Below are 17798 nucleotides of genomic sequence, written 5' to 3'. Positions count from 1 at the left end.
AGCTGGGTGTGGTGGCATGCAACTGTAGTCCCAGCTATTTGGCAGGCTGAGGTGGAAGGATCACCTGAGCCTGGGAGGTCAAGGCTGCAATGAACTCTGATCACACTACTGCTCTCCAGCCTGGACAACAGAATGAGACTCTAAAAAAGATAAAATTAAGGACACAGGCCCTTTGTTACACAGAACATAAATTTTTCAGTTTCATTTTTGCTTTTAATATTATTCAGACTTTTTTTAAACACTCACATTTTATCTTTCCTATATGATACCTTTCCTTGCTTACACCAGTAGATTAACTGATTAATTCCCAAATTGAAAATGAGATAAAATTTCATCCGTATTTACTTCTATTATTTTGTAGTTACGTATATTCAGCTTAGTAATCCAAATGTTTTATTTTGCTATATGGTATGAAGTATGAATCCAATTATTTTTTCTAAATATTCAAGTGATTATCACATCACAATTTATTGTCTGATATTTTACCTACTGATTTGAAATATGACCCTTACTTGAATAAATTCTTAAATTTATTTAAAAATAATAATAATAATATTTCCTCCACAAAACCATCTCTGATCATCCAGATGAAGTGTTCCCTTCCTCCTCTGAATAGCTAGCTACAGCTCACTGCATTTTACTACTACTCTATTGAACCATAATTATTTTTATATTTGGTCTTACCTTCCTATTTCATAGGTTTTAGAATCGTGGAGGGCAAAGACTATCTTATTTCCTAGAGCACTGTATCTTGCATTACCCAATTGGAGAGAAGACTTAATATGTAAATACAGTTGGGAGAAGCTAAAAACAAGCAAACAACTGACAGCCTCATTCATATTAAAGTGTAAGTAATTGATAATGGAGCCTTTTCCTATTTTAATAGAAGTACAAAGGGAAAAGGCAGACTAAAAGGGGAGAAGACAGGAAAGAAAGGTTGGAACATGGCACCTTTCACTTTTACAATTTTTCCAAAATTTGTTCTACTGATCTACAGTAATAAATAGATACATAAATCTGAACAATATATGGAAGTATTCTGTGTATTTAAATGAGAAAAAGTTAGGAATAGTTGTTGCAAAAGAGAAAACTCTGAGTGTCAAAATTTTGTTTTGAGTTAAGGAGAAAATCTCTGTGGTTCAAATTTTCTCTTTGAAAACTATATGACCTTTTATATTTCCCCCTTTTGCCTTAGTTATGAAGCTCTCATCTAAACTTAGTACTCATATTTAATAATCATACTAACACAGGTTCCAGGCATAACCTTTTTGCTTTCTGCCTTTATTCACTTTTACTTAAACCAATTTTGGAATGAGACTGATTGTCAATTATTATTATGATTATATTAAACTCTTACTTGTAGATAAAAATTCACCAACTTTTTTTCAACTCAGTTAATGGTATCATATTCCAGTTAAATGCAGTCCATATTTGGCCAAATATACATTGGGAAATAAGGACAAGAGGTATTGCAACATTTTACATGGCTTTAAAAATATCCAATAAGTTCATTCATTCATTTATTCATCTGTTAAACAACTACTGAAGGCCCAATATGTGCATGGTCTTGTTCTGCTAACTGGAAATAAGCAGGTATATAGAATAAATTATCTGGCATCATAGAGCTAGACATTCAAATAAAAGTGACGGATAAACTAAAATACCAACATTTATCAACAGAACAAAAGAATAAATGATATGAAGGAAGAAAAGGACAGACTAAGAAATAAGAGTGGCATGGTGGTCAAAGTTTAAGTATACAGTAAAATGAATTGAGAACACAATTATCTGGCGGAAGAACTTTCCAGGAAGAAAGTACAACAAGTCATAAAATCTTGAGATAGGAGCATGCTTACTGTGTTCAAGGACAAGTAGAGGAGTGTAGCTGCAGCACAGTGAATTAAAAAAAAAAAATGGTAGCAAATGAAGAAGGAACCAGGGACTAGACTCTGTACGTCTTTATGTCTTTGTAGATCACTGAAAAGACATGTTTCGGTCAAAGTGGTGATGGAAAGCTACTGAACAGTTTTAAGTGGGAGGGTAGTGTGATCTGATTTTAAGGGATCAATCTGGCTGCTCTGTGAAAACCATAGGAGAGTAAGAGTGGAAATGAGACAACTCTTCGGAAAAGAATGCAATTGTCCAGACAAAAGATGATGGTGGCTTGGACTAATGAGGGAGATCTTGAAGGTAGGGATAAAACAGAACAGTCAAAGGACGATCACGTCAAGGCTTGTGGTGGTTGGATGGTAGTGCCATTTAATAAACTGCAGAATAATAAGAACTAGTAGTATAGTTTTCGAGGGGGAAAAAAATCAAGAGTCATGTTTGAGATTCTTGTGAGATGACAAAGTTGAAATGTTGTACAAACAGTTGTACATGTGTGTCTGGAGTTCAAAGAATAGTTTCAGGATAAACATAAATTTGGGAACCATCATCATAGGGATGGTAACTTCAATCTGCTGGACGGGATGAAATTACCTAAGGTGAAAGTATATATAGAAACGAGGTCCAAAGGACAAACATGTTACTTTGTTGAAATAAATGACATCTGTTTGTCATTTATTCCATCAAAGTAAATATTCATCAAGTGAATAATTATATGGAGTGATTTAAATGCATATCGACTGATATACACACATTTTAATCTCCAATGGAAGAGTGAAGAAAGTAAAATCGAACTTAGAGCTGTGGCCTAGTATTCTCCGACATGTAGATGCATAATTTAATTGTTAATCTATAGGCTCCTCTATCTTTCTTATGTATGCAATAAAGAATATACTTCATCCCAGAACTGTAAAATGTTTGTCAATTTTATTTCCATGTCAATTTATGCCTTATCCCTACATCTTATAAAATGAAAAATTTACCACATTTGCCTGAGAAAATTCAGTTAATTCTCTTGCAGGTGGAAGGAATCATCTCTGTATAACTGAAACCCTGCCAAGACCTTTTTGAGAAGTAGTAGCTAAATCAACAGGACATTTCTATGAATTTCCCTCTTATTCTATATGTTTATCTAATAACCTTGTTTCTCTGTAACTAGATTTTAATGTCAATTCATGCTCTGATTGAAAATATTTCCCCTAGAGGGAAAATACATAAAAACCAACCTCATAAGAGAAAGTTGTAAACAGTAGAAAAGGACTATACATTTTTTTTTTTTTTGAGACAGGGTCTCACTCTGTCAACCAGGTGGGAGTGCAGTGACATAATCACGGCTCACGGCAGCCTCCACCTCCTGGGCTCAAGCGTTCCTCCCACCTCAGCCCACCAAGTAGCTGGGACCACAGGTATGTGCTACCACACCCTAATTTTTGAAATACATAATTTTTACTCACAAATGTTCACACCAGACGTATATACCCTGCTCTCTATAAACATATCTCTTTTGAATTGTATTTCCTTTAAATATCACCAAACTCTACAAAGATGATTATAATTAAGAAATCTATTTTATATATAAATGGTTTATACATATATAATACTTGTTTTTGGATGCTTTCTAGCTCTGTCAAGGGAACTACATATTTTAACGATGTTAATCATTCCATGAGTCACCAGGTACCTGAAATATAACAGAGTGGCTAATTCAGTTTAATTTTACTACATATCAGACAAATTTGCTGCTTTCTTATGGAAATTATTTTCACAACAATAAATGTTACTTTGGAGTGGAAATATTTAGCAACTTCTAAATGACTTGAAGGAAAATAAAAAAAGAAAGTATTTCATACCTGTTTTATGGCAGTTACTGTTATCACAAAGAATAATGGAAGTCCACTGGTAATTGGACTGGTAGGTGTATCAATCATAAGCTAGATTTATAAAAAAGAATACAGAATATTATATTTTTATATTGTGCACATCATACTATTAACATCTAAAATTTCACATTACACAGTGAGTATACTTTAGTTCACAATTTCACAACTTCACTTTGTTGGCTATTCTGTGGGGTTGGAAGACTATTTAAATCTATTGCCTATCCACATACATGGCTAGACTGGACTCAGCAACTCTGCTTAAACACAAAGTTCTTCAATATTCGCCAAGTAGTGGAACTACAGCTACTCAGATCTCGTTTCACATTTCTTTGCACATCCTGATAAATGCTGAAGAGTCTGTCAGCAATTTTTACCCTTGGATTCAGAATGATATCAACACTAGGGAAAGAAAACTAGGAATGGGACTATGGAAAGAATTTTTTTCTATAAGTGATTTTGTTACATCCAACAGAGCCAGAGGTGGATAACTAGGAAAATGATGTTCCTTTACTCCGGATAGGCCCATTAAATTTGTTCCATTCCATGGACAAGCTGAATTCATCTTAGCTAGTGATTTCACAAATGTATGGATGTTATGTGGATATGGTTAGCATACATTTCTTGCTTTTCTCAGAAAGCCAAGCTAACGGTCTATGGGCAGAAAATCAGAAGTTCCTTCTCTGTTCATGAAAGAAAGCAATATGTTTTTTTTAAAAAAGTAAACGTTTCCTAAAGCATTAAAATGATTATTTGACAAGTTTCAATTTTTCATGTGAAATCCCAGGTTCTACTGAGAGAAGACTTCAGAGTTTATACATTTGATGCTACACTGAAATTGCCAAGTTTTATCAGAAAAGAATAACTTCTTTAAAGGAAAATGGCCATCACTATTTTAAAATCTTGATTTATACTCAAGTTCTCTTGATTTTATATACATATATAATTTTTTTAAGCACAAGGTGAAAATTAAGAAACTGTCTAACAGCCTACAATAAACACAGACTTAAGCAAAGAAAATGGTCTCCTGGAAAAAAAAAAAAAAACTTTACCCACAGGGATACTTAAAAATTACAATTCTTTTAAATAACTTAAATTTAAGTTAAATTTAAATTAAAAAATTAAAAGCCAAAGAAAAGTTTACTTTGTACAAAAATGATTCCACAGACAGAAATGTACCAAAAACATGAACTATATATTAAAAGCCTAAACATTCATGTTCTGAGGCAGAATATCTGAAAGATATTAGGTTACATTCTTAGCTAAGATTATGGTTAATGTAAGTACTACAGCACATTATTGATGAAACAATATACAACTGATCTTAAAGTTTAGAGGCTATTTCTTTTAGAAATCTAGATATGACAGATCATTGTATTCACTGAATACAATGCAGAAGCATTGCAGAAAAAATGGTCACATGGTCAAATGATTAACAACACAATGTAATTTTTCTTTGTTCTAAGACATATTTTTAGAAACTATGTTTACAAACTTAATATTGAGTAATAAAGCTTACCTGAACCAAAAATATAATAAGAAAATAAAAGTTTGCCACTCTTCTGAACTGTTCAAATAAATTTTTTGGAACAAAATTCCACACAGTGTACTAAAAAGGAAGAGATCAATAAATTAATATTTAAAAATAATATCAAGTGTACAGACATAATATTAAGAAGTAAAGTAAAATCAGATTTACTAACCCCTTAGACAAAATTCTGTAAGTCTATATGCTACAGAAACGATCTGGCTTTTAGAGTTCAGGACTTTTATTCTACTTCCCTTTTTTCTTCCTTTTACTATTTATTGGCAAATTTAGTTTAATTTTGAAAAATGAAATAAGCTGAAACCCAACAATTTTGCTACTAAATTCTGGTTTTTTTTTAGAAGTTAGAGAAAGCAGATCTAAAACAACATTTTAATAACTTATTCTGGATTTTGATATACAAAACTAAACCTAATGCTAAAGATAAATATGAGTTGATAGAAATGCAGATACTAGAGGCAATTTATATTTTAGTTAGTTTAGCAACAGAAACAGAGGAAATAGTTTAGTATGAAATATGAGGAAATAACCTAGAATGTTAAAGAAATAAAAATGCTTTAGATAAGTGATCACCGTGATAACCATCAAGAAAATTTCATAAAGGATATGAAAATCTGTCACAATATCAATTTTAAAAGGTAAGATAGTATATAGCACAACGGTTAAAAGCATAGATGCTTGGGGTTAGACTGTGGTGGCCCAAATCTTAATTTGTAATACTCACTAAATGACCTTGGACTTAATCTCTCCGTGTCCCACTTTGCTCCTCTATAAAATGAGGATAATATTAATCATATCTTATAGGGTTCCTATAAACATTAAATCAGCTAACATACTGAAGAAGCACTTAGGACAGAACCTGGCTCATACTAATTGCTATAAAAGTGCTTATTATTATTATTCAGCTCAAAAACCTATAATGCTGTATTACAAGGGCAGAATAATATGCTGCAAATTTTATTTGTGTTACAACTCACAACATAACTTCATACATGAAACAGGGAAATTGATTTATAGAATGTTTACTTTATGTACATTCTCCCAGAAGAATATAAGATCCCTGAGGCCAGGGATATCATTTTATTTACTGTTCTATCTCTAGCACATATACTACTCCTTGGCACATAGGTGGAGACCAAATATTTTGCAGAATAGATTAATGAATAAATAAATATGGTTGACAATGGGTTTTTTCTGAGATAATATCCTGATCTCAGGCAATGAGGCCTCAATGGTTATTGACCAATTCAAGATTTCCAAAGAGGTACTTTACGTTACCTAGCGTCATGTCAGATGGCTCTAATTTTTGGATTTTCGTTGTCAAAAGTTCACTTCTTAATTAGCTGTTTGAGACCTGAAACACTGTTTGCCAAATGAACAACCTTATAAATAGAGTTAGGTTCCCAGAAAAGCCCACAAAAGCCTATCTGACCCAGGGATATGGAATGACTAGTCCAATACCAATAAACTTTCTTTCTTTGGTGAAATTATATTTTCAGTTTGAATCTGGAATATGTGAAACATATTTTCCCTGAGTGGTGGCGGCAGCAGTGGTTCCAGAATCTGAGGATGGGAAGTATGTTTAGGGCTCTAGAAAGAAGAGAGGTAGATACTCCCTGGAGCCAAAGGAAGTCAATATTCAATGTATACACATGAGATAGTAATTGTGTGTCAAGTCACCTGCAGGTGATCTTAACTGGAATTAAAAATCAGTTGTCAGAATATCTCCGTATAACTTCTTCAGTCACCAAATGTATAATACCTTATAAGGAAGGGTGGAAGTCTCCTAAGTTTACAGCAATCTATTTGAAACGTAACAGCAACAATATATTTTGTATTCCAGAATCCTGAAGAGAACAGCTATATAAATTGGCAGTAAAGTAATTGGTTTCAGGGTGTTTTCTTTGGCTAGTTCAATAATACAAGGAACAACTCAGAACAACCAAATTTCTTATGAAAACTAGCACATAAATGGTAGAAATTGTTGCTAGTTTTTCCGAAATACAAACATAATAGATTGTGAATGAGTCTAAATTCTGTGCTTGTCCTATTGTATAGAGAGGGAGAACTCTAGTAGCATAATATCAAATATTATGAAAATACTGCTAAGAAAATAATTTACTATGCTTTAAAGTTCTCTTTGTTATGTAATAATGGTTAAGATAAATGAATTAGAAGTGTAACTTCTCTATCGTCATATATGACTTTATAATTGACCTTATTTTCCTCCTAAGAAAACTAAAACATGGCTATAAAATTAAATATTTTGCAAGAAGGTTATTTTATTTTATTTTTTTGAGACAGTCTCACTCTGTCTGCCCAGGCTGGAGTGCAGTGGCGCAATTTGGCGCACTGCAACCTCCACCTCCTGAGTTCAAGCGATTCTCACGGCTCAGACTCCTGAGTAGCTGGGACTACTTGCATGCACCACCACACCTGGCTAATTTTTCTGTATTTTTTTTTTTTTTTTTTTTTGAGACAGAGTCTCACTCAGTCGCCCAGGCTGGAGTGCAGTGGCTCGATCTCCTTTCACTACAAGCTCCGCCTCCTGGGTTCACACCATTCTCCTGCCTCACCCTCCCAAGCAGCTGGGACTACAGGCAACCGCCACCACGCCCAGCTAATTTTTTTGTATTTTTTTAGTAGAGACGGGGTTTCACCCTGTTGGCCAGGCTGTTCTCAAACTCCTGGCCTCAAGTGATCTGCCCACCTTGGCCTCCTAAAGTACTAGGATTACAGGCGTGTGCCACTACACATGGCCAAAGAAGGTTTAAATTTAAGATAACGTAGTTACTATGGCCAATTAAAGGCATACTACACAACTACAACATGCAAGACACTTCCACAATAAGAGAAACAGAAATAAGATGTTTAATATTAAGTAGAGGAGATTAAGAACAAAATATTAATAGCTGTATTCAAAGGTAAAGTATATGAAAAAAAATTTAACAAGACGGTCATATTTGACGTGTGCTTTAAAAGAAGAACATTCAACAGGCTGAAAATCCAGGGCAAATAAGGGAGAACATTTCAGGAAGCTAGGACAGCATGAGCAAAGGGACAGAAGAAAAGCTCATCATGGCTTTGTGAGATAGAAAACAATGCAGTCTGGAAGGAGACCAAGAGAATAACAGGGGAGTGAAAGGTAGTAAAATGAGAGTAATGAGAAGCAGGCTTCATTTATGCTCAGGAAAAAAGTGACAGTATCTGTATAAATATTTACATTCTTGAAATTATGGTCAAAGATATGAATTCTACCTTTCTACAAAAACATAAAATCTACAATGTCTACAAATACATAAAATTTACATTTTAAAAATTGTGGCTAACAACATGAAATCAAAGCAAAGGCACAGTGGTAGGAAAGTTCAACATGAGCTTGTGGAATAACAGGTAATCTGTTTTGGAAGGAGTTTAAGAAAGCAATAGTGGCGTAATAGGTAGTAATGAGACAGACAGTCCTCATTTATGGTAAACATTTAAAAAGGCAATACTTCTTTAAACATCCACGTTTTAAAAAATATGGTCAAAAACATTAAACCAAATACTTCCGTGTACAAAGACAGTCATATAAAGATACTTATTTTATCCCAAAAGCTTTCTAGGAGGACACTCAGTTTCCACTATTGACAAAGAAGTGGTCCTGTGGACTCCCAGCAGATAAGAATTATAAAGATTACATTTTAAAAACTATGTCAAATCCTGGAAAATGTCCAAAATATAGATGGAAACGGGAAGAGAGTTTAATTTCAAAAAATTGCAAATGGAAGAAGTATAAATTGTGAATTTTTGGCTTCTTAGCTTGGAGACAGTATCCACCTACCACACACAACAATGGCTGCAAAACAGCTGGGGAAAACTAAAGCCTCATCAACAACATGTGACCGAGATTAGAATTCAGGGCTGGAAAAGCAGCTGGAAATGTAAGGGGAAAATACTGATTGTCAGAGAACCACACAAAGAAAATGGCTTATATTCAAAACATTAACCACACAATTCCAGGCTGACAGCTAAACTATGCACTAGAAAGGAATGAACTACTGATACTAATACTTGCAACAACAAAAATGAATCTCAAAAGCATTATGTTACGAAAAAAGTCAGGCACAAAAGACTTGTGTTGTATTATATGAAATTCTAGAAAAGAAAAAACTATAGTTACAGAAAGCAGATCAGGGGTTGCTAGTGCCTGGCGGGTGAGGAGGAGGGGGACCTGCTGCAAAAGGCCATGAAAGAACTTTTTGGAGCAATGGATATATTCCACATCTTGATTATGGCGGTGGTCAGATTTGTCAAAACTCATCAAACTGCACACTTAAAACTGATACATTTTACTGTATGTAAATTATACCCCAAGTTAAAAAAAAAACCTAAAGTTTTCAAGAGCTTTTATTTCTTGCATAATTTATTAAGAACTGTGTCACTACAAACAAATGGATGAACATTCCACGGTCATACACAGGAAGAATCAACATCGTGAAAATGGCCATACTGCCCAGGGTAATTTATAGATTTAATGCCATCCCCATCAAGCTACCAATGACTTTCTTCACAGAATTGGAAAAAACTACTTTAAAGTTCATATGGAACCAAAAAAGAGCCCGCATTGCCAAGACAATCCTAAGCCAAAAGAATAAAGCTGAAGGCATCACGCTACCTGACTTCAAACTATACTACAAAGCTACAGTAACCAAAACAGCATGGTACTGGTACCGAAACAGAGATATAGACCAATGGAACAGAACAGAGGCCTCAGAAATAATACCACACATCTACAACCATCTGATCTTTGACAAACCTGACAAAAACAAGAAATGGGGAAAGGATTCCCTATTTAATAAATGGTGCTGGGAAAACTGGCTAGCCATATGTAGAAAGCTGAAACTGGATCACTTCCTTACACCTTATACAAAAATTAAGTCAAGATGGATTAAAGACTTAAATGTCAGACCTAAAACCATAAAAACTCTAGAAGAAAACCTAGGCAATCCCATTCAGGACATAGGCATGGGCAAGGACTTCATGTCTAAAACACCAAAAGCAATGGCAACAAAAGCCAAAATTGACAAATGGGATCTAATTAAACTAAAGAGCTTCTGCACAGCAAAAGAAACTACCATCAGAGGGAACAGGCAAACTACAGAATGGGAGAGAAATTTTGCAATCTACCCATCTGACAGAGGGCTAATATCCAGAATCTACAAATAACTTAAACAAATTTACAAGAAAAAATCAATCCCATCAAAAAGTGGGCAAAGGATATGACCAGACACTTCTCAAAAGAAGACATTTATACAGCCAACAGACACATGAAAAAATGCTCATCATCACTGGCCATCAGAGAAATGCAAATCAAAACCACAATGAGATATCATCTCACACCAGTTAGAATGGTGATCATTAAGAAGTCAGGAAACAACAGGTGCTGGAGAGGATGTGGAGAAATAGGAACACTTTTACACTGTTGGTGGGACTGTAAACTAGTTCAACAATTGTGGAAGACAGTGTGGCGATTCCTCAAGGATCTAGAACTAGAAATACCATTTGACCCAGCAATCCCAGTACTGGGTATATATCCAAAGGATTATAAACCATGCTAATATAAAGACACATGCACACGTATATTTATTGCGGCACTATTCACAATAGCGAAGACTTGGAACCAATCCAAATGTCCATCAATGATAGACTGGATTAAGAAAATGTGGCACATATACACCATGGAATACTATGCAGCCATAAAAAATGATGAGTTCACGTCCTTTGTAGGGACATGGATGAAGCTGGAAACCATCATTCTGAGCAAACTATCGCAAGGACAGAACACCAAACACCGCATGTTCTCGCTCATAGGTGGGAATAGAACAATGAGAACACTTGGACACAGGATGGGGAACATCACACACTGGGGCCTGTCGTGGGGTGGGGGCAGGGAGAGGGATAGCATTAGGAGATATACCTAATGTAAATGACGAGTTAATGGGTGCAGCACACCAACATGGCACATGTATACATATGTAACAAACCTGCACGTTGTGCACATGTACCCTAGAACTTAAAGTATAATAATAATTAAAAAAAAAAAAAAAGAACTGTGTCACTAATCTAAAGCTCATCCATTATCCTGGATCCTGACATCTCCTCTTCCTACTTTCTGCTTTAGAACCATCATCCAAAATGAGAGATGGCACTAAGGGTATGTTATACACATAAAGAATGTGAAGACAGCAGTAAGGGGGAGGGCAAAGAACTGCTGACCTAAGACGACATCCTTGGGAAAGACGAGGTTAGGATTAGAGAAAAGATGTTAGTTGCTTTGGAAGAGAGGGAAGGAGCAATGCAAAGATGCTTCTTAAGGTGCCCTTTCAGGCAATAGTTATGATATAAGGAAAGCTTTACCCTCAGTCTCTTTGACTCATATCCTCTATAACTGTACCGTCCAAGCTACTAGTCACATGTAGCTACTGACATTTAAATAAAAATTAAATTAAACTTCAGTTCCTGAGTTGCACTAGCCATATTTCAAGGCCTTGATAACCTTGTATAGTTTATTGGCCATCATATTAGACAATTCCATCATGACAGAAAAGTCTACTGCAAAGTACTATTCTACAATCTTTAGCTTCAGAATAACCTAAGACAACTTAAAAATGCCACAGGAAAAAATGAAACAAGGAAGAATATATAAGAGTAAAGCTGTACTTTGGCACCATAAAATGTGTACAAATGAGTGATAAAATTGGAGGAAGCAGGCTTTAAAGCAACACAGAACTGAGTTTAAATTCCAATCTATGGCCGGGTGCAGTGGCTCATACCTGTAATCCCAGCACTTTGGGAGGCCAAGGTGGGTGGATCATGAGGTCTGGAGTTCAAGACCAGCCTGGCCAAGGTGGTGAAATCCCATCTCCACTAATCATACAAAAATTAGCTGGGCGTGGTAGCGGGTACCTGTAATCCCAGCTACTTGGGAGGCTGAGGCAGAGAATGGCTTGAACCCGAGAGGTGGAAGTTGCAATGGGCCAAGATCGCACCACTGCATTCCAGCCTGGGTGACAGAGCAAGACTCTGTCTCAAACAAACAAACAAACAAACAAAAAAACCCAAAAATCCAATCTAGCCATTTACTAGTAAGCAACCTTGGGAAAATTATTCCATTTCCTAGCACTTCAATTGAGGAAACTGATTTAAAATCAGTATAACACTGCTTTGTAAAATAGATTTCATAAAAGCTATCTCATAGGGTTGTTGTTAGGATTAAATGATATGAGAAGTACTTAATATAGTTTCTGGTACATAGCATAAATATTAGTTCCTTAGTTTACTAGTAACTAAAGATAATTTTTTGGCATGTGGGCTACTGGTATCAGCAATTAGCCACTCCTTGTATTCTACAGTTAACCATTTTGGTTAAGATAAATCGACCACCATTTTCTTGAATTTGTAAGGATATAAATAAATATATACACACACATATAATCACTTTTAAAAATAAAATGATCCATATCTACAGTTTTAATAATAAATTTTTTTTTTTGAGACATGGTCTCACTCTGTCGCTCAGGTTGGAGTGCAGTGGCACAATCACAGCTCACTGCAGCCTCGACTTCCCAGGCTGAAGCCAGCCTCCAGAGTAGCTGTCAGTACAGGTGTGCCACCACACCTGGCTGATTTTTTGATTTTTTGTAGAGACAAGGTCTCATTACGTTGCCCACACTGGTCGCAAACTCCTGGGCTTAAGCGATCCTCTCACCTTAGCCTCCCAAGGTGCTGGGATGATGGGTATGAGCCACTGCACCTGGCCTAACAATAAAAATTTTAATTCTTACCTTAGATGAAATGATCCTGTTATCTATAAATTTCTGAGGTGTGTAAAGGCCATTCTGAGGAAACCTGTTGGCTATGTAGATGGTTCTTGTGTCACTCTGATGTGGTGGGTCAAAACCCTAAGACCAATCAAGCAAGAGAAAAAGAAATACTAGTCAACCAGGTTAGTTATGATACTTTACTGTTAGCTTTATTTAGCTGGTCAGATTACATATATTACTATTGCCCTTAAAATGCATATAGACTCAATCTATCTAATTAGAAGAGCTATGCCACCTATTTTTTTTCTTTCACAGGTAAACAGGTACATTATCTCCAGATAGAAACTTTACTATTTTTTTCTTTCACAGGTAAACAGGTACATTATCTCCAGATAGAAACTTAACTAGGTAATGCCTTTAGTAATGAAAAACAGTTCATTCTCTGTCAGAAATACTACTATATTGAAAAAAAATCATATGTGAGACCTATAGAAGTATTTGAGGACAAATTTTCTATCCCTACTGCATTCCTTCCCTTTCATTTCTATGGATGGATTTCTACTCAGTGATGTGGAAGTCCTGTGTAGCTACAGTCTAGTAAGCACCTACCACATCTGATGGCAAAGGTTTATATTTATTTTACTTTTTCCATCCCCAGACTGACTTGGTTGCAAAGAGCTTTGTTCCCAGATGACTTACAGTGCATTAGGTAGGATGAGTCTTTAGGTAGGTAGTCTTGCCCAGACTCATTCCACACAATCACTTATTTGAGCCATTATAGTATCAATTGACTTACTGAAATAGAGATATTAATATGCTGTAATTCCTGGCCTTTGGGAACTCATATCCTGACCTCAGATTTAGAAGACCATCTGTCAAGGCATATTAGTAATCACCTCCAGTAGAAAAGATTTCACAGGTAACAAGAACACTGAAACTTTATTCTTAGAGGACTGTACTTCTACTTCCACAGTTGCAAGTGCACCTTCAAGACACCTTTAACATTCGGTATATTGTCTAGGGTTTTGAAATATTAGAAAAAAGAAAAAAAGACTCTTTTGGCAGATCTTGGGAACCCACTGATAGGCTGAAAGCAATATCCAAATGAAAGACTCTTTCTTTGGTTCTAACAGGAAAACGATTCAAAATTCCTTAGGTTGTTTTCTTTTTTTTTTTTTTTTACATAGTGGTCATGGGCTATTTACTAGTACTACTAAGTAGTTATTAAAAGGTCAATAAAACTTGGGTATTCATAAGCTACAATGATCCATTTTTAGATATTAGTAAAGGCTCTAATTTAGTAACCTACTATGTAAGTAATCTGGCTACCATTCAACGCTTAGCATCCTTGTAGCATTTCCATTAAGCACAGACATACACAGATAGTGGGCGATCCCATGCAACCCAGAGGGATATTTCGCTTAGTCCATTGGAATATTAAGTGTTATGTATGGTATTCAACTGTTATTATTCTTGGTTTTAAACTTTTATTCTGTGATCTCAGAAACAGCTAGTACAGGACTGTACAAATGCATTTGTATGCATCATAACAAACATGTTTATTTGTTCAGACTATTTAAAGTCCTAAGATTTTTCCACCCTGCTTTTGCAACACTTTGCAATAGTGATGAACACACTTTGTAGATGCGAATATAGCATTATGTGTCTGATTTCAAAATCAGTCTCTTTAAGGAAAAAATATGGTGGCATAAATATTTATTTTCCTCATAAGGTGTCTTTAAAATTTTTCACAATTTGGTAAATAAATGAATAAGTGAACAAATGAATGAACAAATAGTTTCAAGGCTACTCCTTTAGTCTAGGGCTGTATTTCTCAAAAGAGGTTCACAGGAAGTTTACCTATACAGGTATCTGGAGCATTAGACTGCAGGAGGCATATTTATTCAGCATCCGCTCCATAAACATGTTAACATCTCCCCCTAAACACTAGCTCCTGCCTCTTAATATGCTTTCTGCCATCTTTCTCTCCAGCATCACTCTGCTTTTAGCTCAACTCAACAGATTCAGATGGATACCTTTTTAAGAGCCTGTTAAAACAGATAAAATATTACTAATATGTTATTACTTCTCTTTAACACTAATTTAAACACTGATTTATAGCTTCTGGGATAAAGTTTTTTTTAAAAAGAAAGTAAATTTCAGGGCCTCAAACAATACATAAATCTTTAAGATGTCAAGACAACTGAGACTGAGAACCACTTAAAGAAAAGTTTAATTTTTTGCTAAATTCTCACCAAGACCGGAATTTATGTACATCTAAAGTTAAGAAACAAAAAAAAAGGACCCAAAATAACAGCAAGATAACTACAGCAACACCTCAGTTATGACTAGAATTTATATTAACATATAAATGCATATACTTTACATGAAGCAAATGCTCATCATTTCCCATTTATCTCTACTGGATGATAAGAACCAATGACCACATACTAAAATTTTGGAACTCCTGAGGGTTCTATAATTATTTCAAAGGGATATATTAAAATGTTGCCCCTGGCCGGGGGCGGTGGCTCATGCCTGTAATCCCAGCACTTCGGGAGGCCGAGGCAGGCAGATCACGAGGTCAGGAGATCGAGACCGTCCTGGCCAACATGGTGAAACCCTGTCTCTACTAAAAATTAAAAAATTCGCTGGATGTGGTGGCACGCACCTGTAGTCCCAGCTATTTGGGAGGCTGTGGCAGGGGAATTGCTTGAACCTGGGAGGTGGAGGTTGCAGTGAGCTGAGATGGCGCCACTGCATTCCAGCCTGGCAACACAGCAAGACTGTGTCTCAAAAAAAAAAAAAAAAAGTTCCCCCCAAAACATATTATAAATTAATCTGAATTTTAAAAATCCTATAGAGCAATTCTATATTCCAATTAAAAATAAGATGACAAATCTAAAAGGAGAATGATGACAAACTTTTCCATATTCCCAATGATGATATAATATCTACCTATGCATTCTGAGGTTTTTCATTAATTCACATAATCTCATTCAATCATATTATAGTCAATGGCATGCATTTGTGGGCACGTATGTGTGTTATTTTCTTTCATATGCAAAATAGGTAAATTTAATATATGTGTCTATAGCATAAGCATAGCCAAATGTCCCTTACGGAAATTAAACCTATAACTTCAGTTCATTAGTATTTAATATTAACTTTGCTGCAACAAATTAAACTAGCCACAACCTAAATAAAAACAAAAGAACAAAACTATGCAAAAACGAAGAAAGTGACTTAGAGCAGGATCCATAAATGGGCTTCAGTTCTGTGAATCCCTGAAATTGTGTGCAAATTTGCATATATGTGCATTTTTCTGATAAGCGTATACATAGGTTTCATGAGCTTTGCATGATGAAAAGGAGCTTAAAAGTACTTAACTTAAAATCTTGCTTTGTAATTAGTTCTCTAGCTTGAAATTCTATATTTAAAACTACCTCAAGAGAATCTTTATGTTTCAGTAACACCTTTATCTTCTTTAACAGGAGTCAAAACAAACTATTAACAAAATTATTTGTGTAACTACACGTTTAGTATGAAGTTCAAGCATAGTTTCACACTATTTCTAGTAAGCATTATCAGCAATTCTATGACACTGGAGAGGAAATATAATCTGAACTTTCTAATTACTAGGTCAAGGCTACATTGCAAGGTTCAGAAACCTTTGGCACATAATACATTTTCTCTTGTTATCCCAGGCTACTCATTCACACCCTCAACCCCTTGATGCTTGCCTGCTCCTTTCTTCTCTGATTTTATCTTGTCCCGGGCAAAGGAACTGAGATAGATCAATGCTATTCCAGCCACCCTGGTTTTATGTTAATGTCTACTAAAAATTAGAGTTTAGGTATTGTAGGCACACAAATTTAAACTATTTCAAAGCTATTATATTCTTAAAAATTATGAAATTCAAAATCCCTTTTTTTTCTTACTGGATTTGTGAGCATATGTTAAAGCCATAGGTATTCAAAAAAAAAAAAAAGTGGGTGAATATTTAAAGGGGAAAAAGTCTCATGATGGCAGATAGGGGAAGTACTGTTAATACACAAGACAGGATTGATTTGAACGGGACTCCTCTCGTAACCAAACTGAATGAGACCTGGAGAAATCAAATCAGCAAACAGCTATATCAATTTTAGCAGGAGGTCTCTGGCATAAAACAATACTTAGGAATGAATCTCAACATTTTCAATTTCAGGCCAAGTATATTAGCCTCTGCATTATCTTAAAATCCCAAAGATGTTATAAGCATTACAAATAAAAGAGCTAAGAAGAGACTAAAACTATAGTTATGAATAATTTAATTAGTCATACTTCTTTAATATAACTACGAAAACATCATCCTTAGAGTTCACAGCGCCTTCTAGCATTCCTACATATGATCTATTTGCTCTACGACAGAAAGAAAAAGCATCAAAACAAACAAAAGACCTCAAAACAACAAAAACAAAAAGCAGCTTCAGGGTCAAAACTGTATTAGGTTATTAAAATAAACGAACAGAATTTTATTTAGATCACATTTATGACAGAAAGTGATTTTTACTGGCTATATGTTTTAAAGTATACAGGCACATGAAAATGCCTAGGAAAAAAAAATACCAATGCTGCTGGGGAGGAATTATTTAACGTCTTTTACTGAAACCTACAAAGTTAATTGTGAATTACTGTTTCCTA

The 17798-nt window shown here is 35.1% G+C and overlaps 1 protein-coding gene across 8 annotated transcripts in view; it reads right to left on the bottom strand.

Moving 5' to 3' along the window:
- Positions 1-17798, bottom strand: part of ATP11B (ATPase phospholipid transporting 11B (putative)) — a 126878-nt gene that overhangs the window by 87124 nt on the left and 21956 nt on the right. For 7 of the 8 annotated variants that reach the window (XM_054553042.2, XM_024244335.3, XM_063722357.1 and 4 more), the window contains exons 2-4: positions 13137-13253; positions 5284-5373; positions 3738-3818 (exon numbers count right to left, since the gene is read on the bottom strand). In XM_054553042.2, the coding sequence (XP_054409017.2) occupies positions 3738-3818; positions 5284-5373; positions 13137-13253 (288 nt within the window). The remainder of the gene's footprint in view (positions 1-3737; positions 3819-5283; positions 5374-13136; positions 13254-17798) is intronic. The other variant, XM_024244336.3, reaches the window with a different exon arrangement.

Source organism: Pongo abelii, chromosome 2 (assembly GCF_028885655.2).
Source record: "Pongo abelii isolate AG06213 chromosome 2, NHGRI_mPonAbe1-v2.0_pri, whole genome shotgun sequence".
Classification (NCBI taxonomy): domain Eukaryota; kingdom Metazoa; phylum Chordata; class Mammalia; order Primates; family Hominidae; genus Pongo; species Pongo abelii.
The sequence above is the reverse complement of the archived record's forward strand: the minus strand, read 5'-3'. Positions and strand labels throughout refer to the sequence as shown.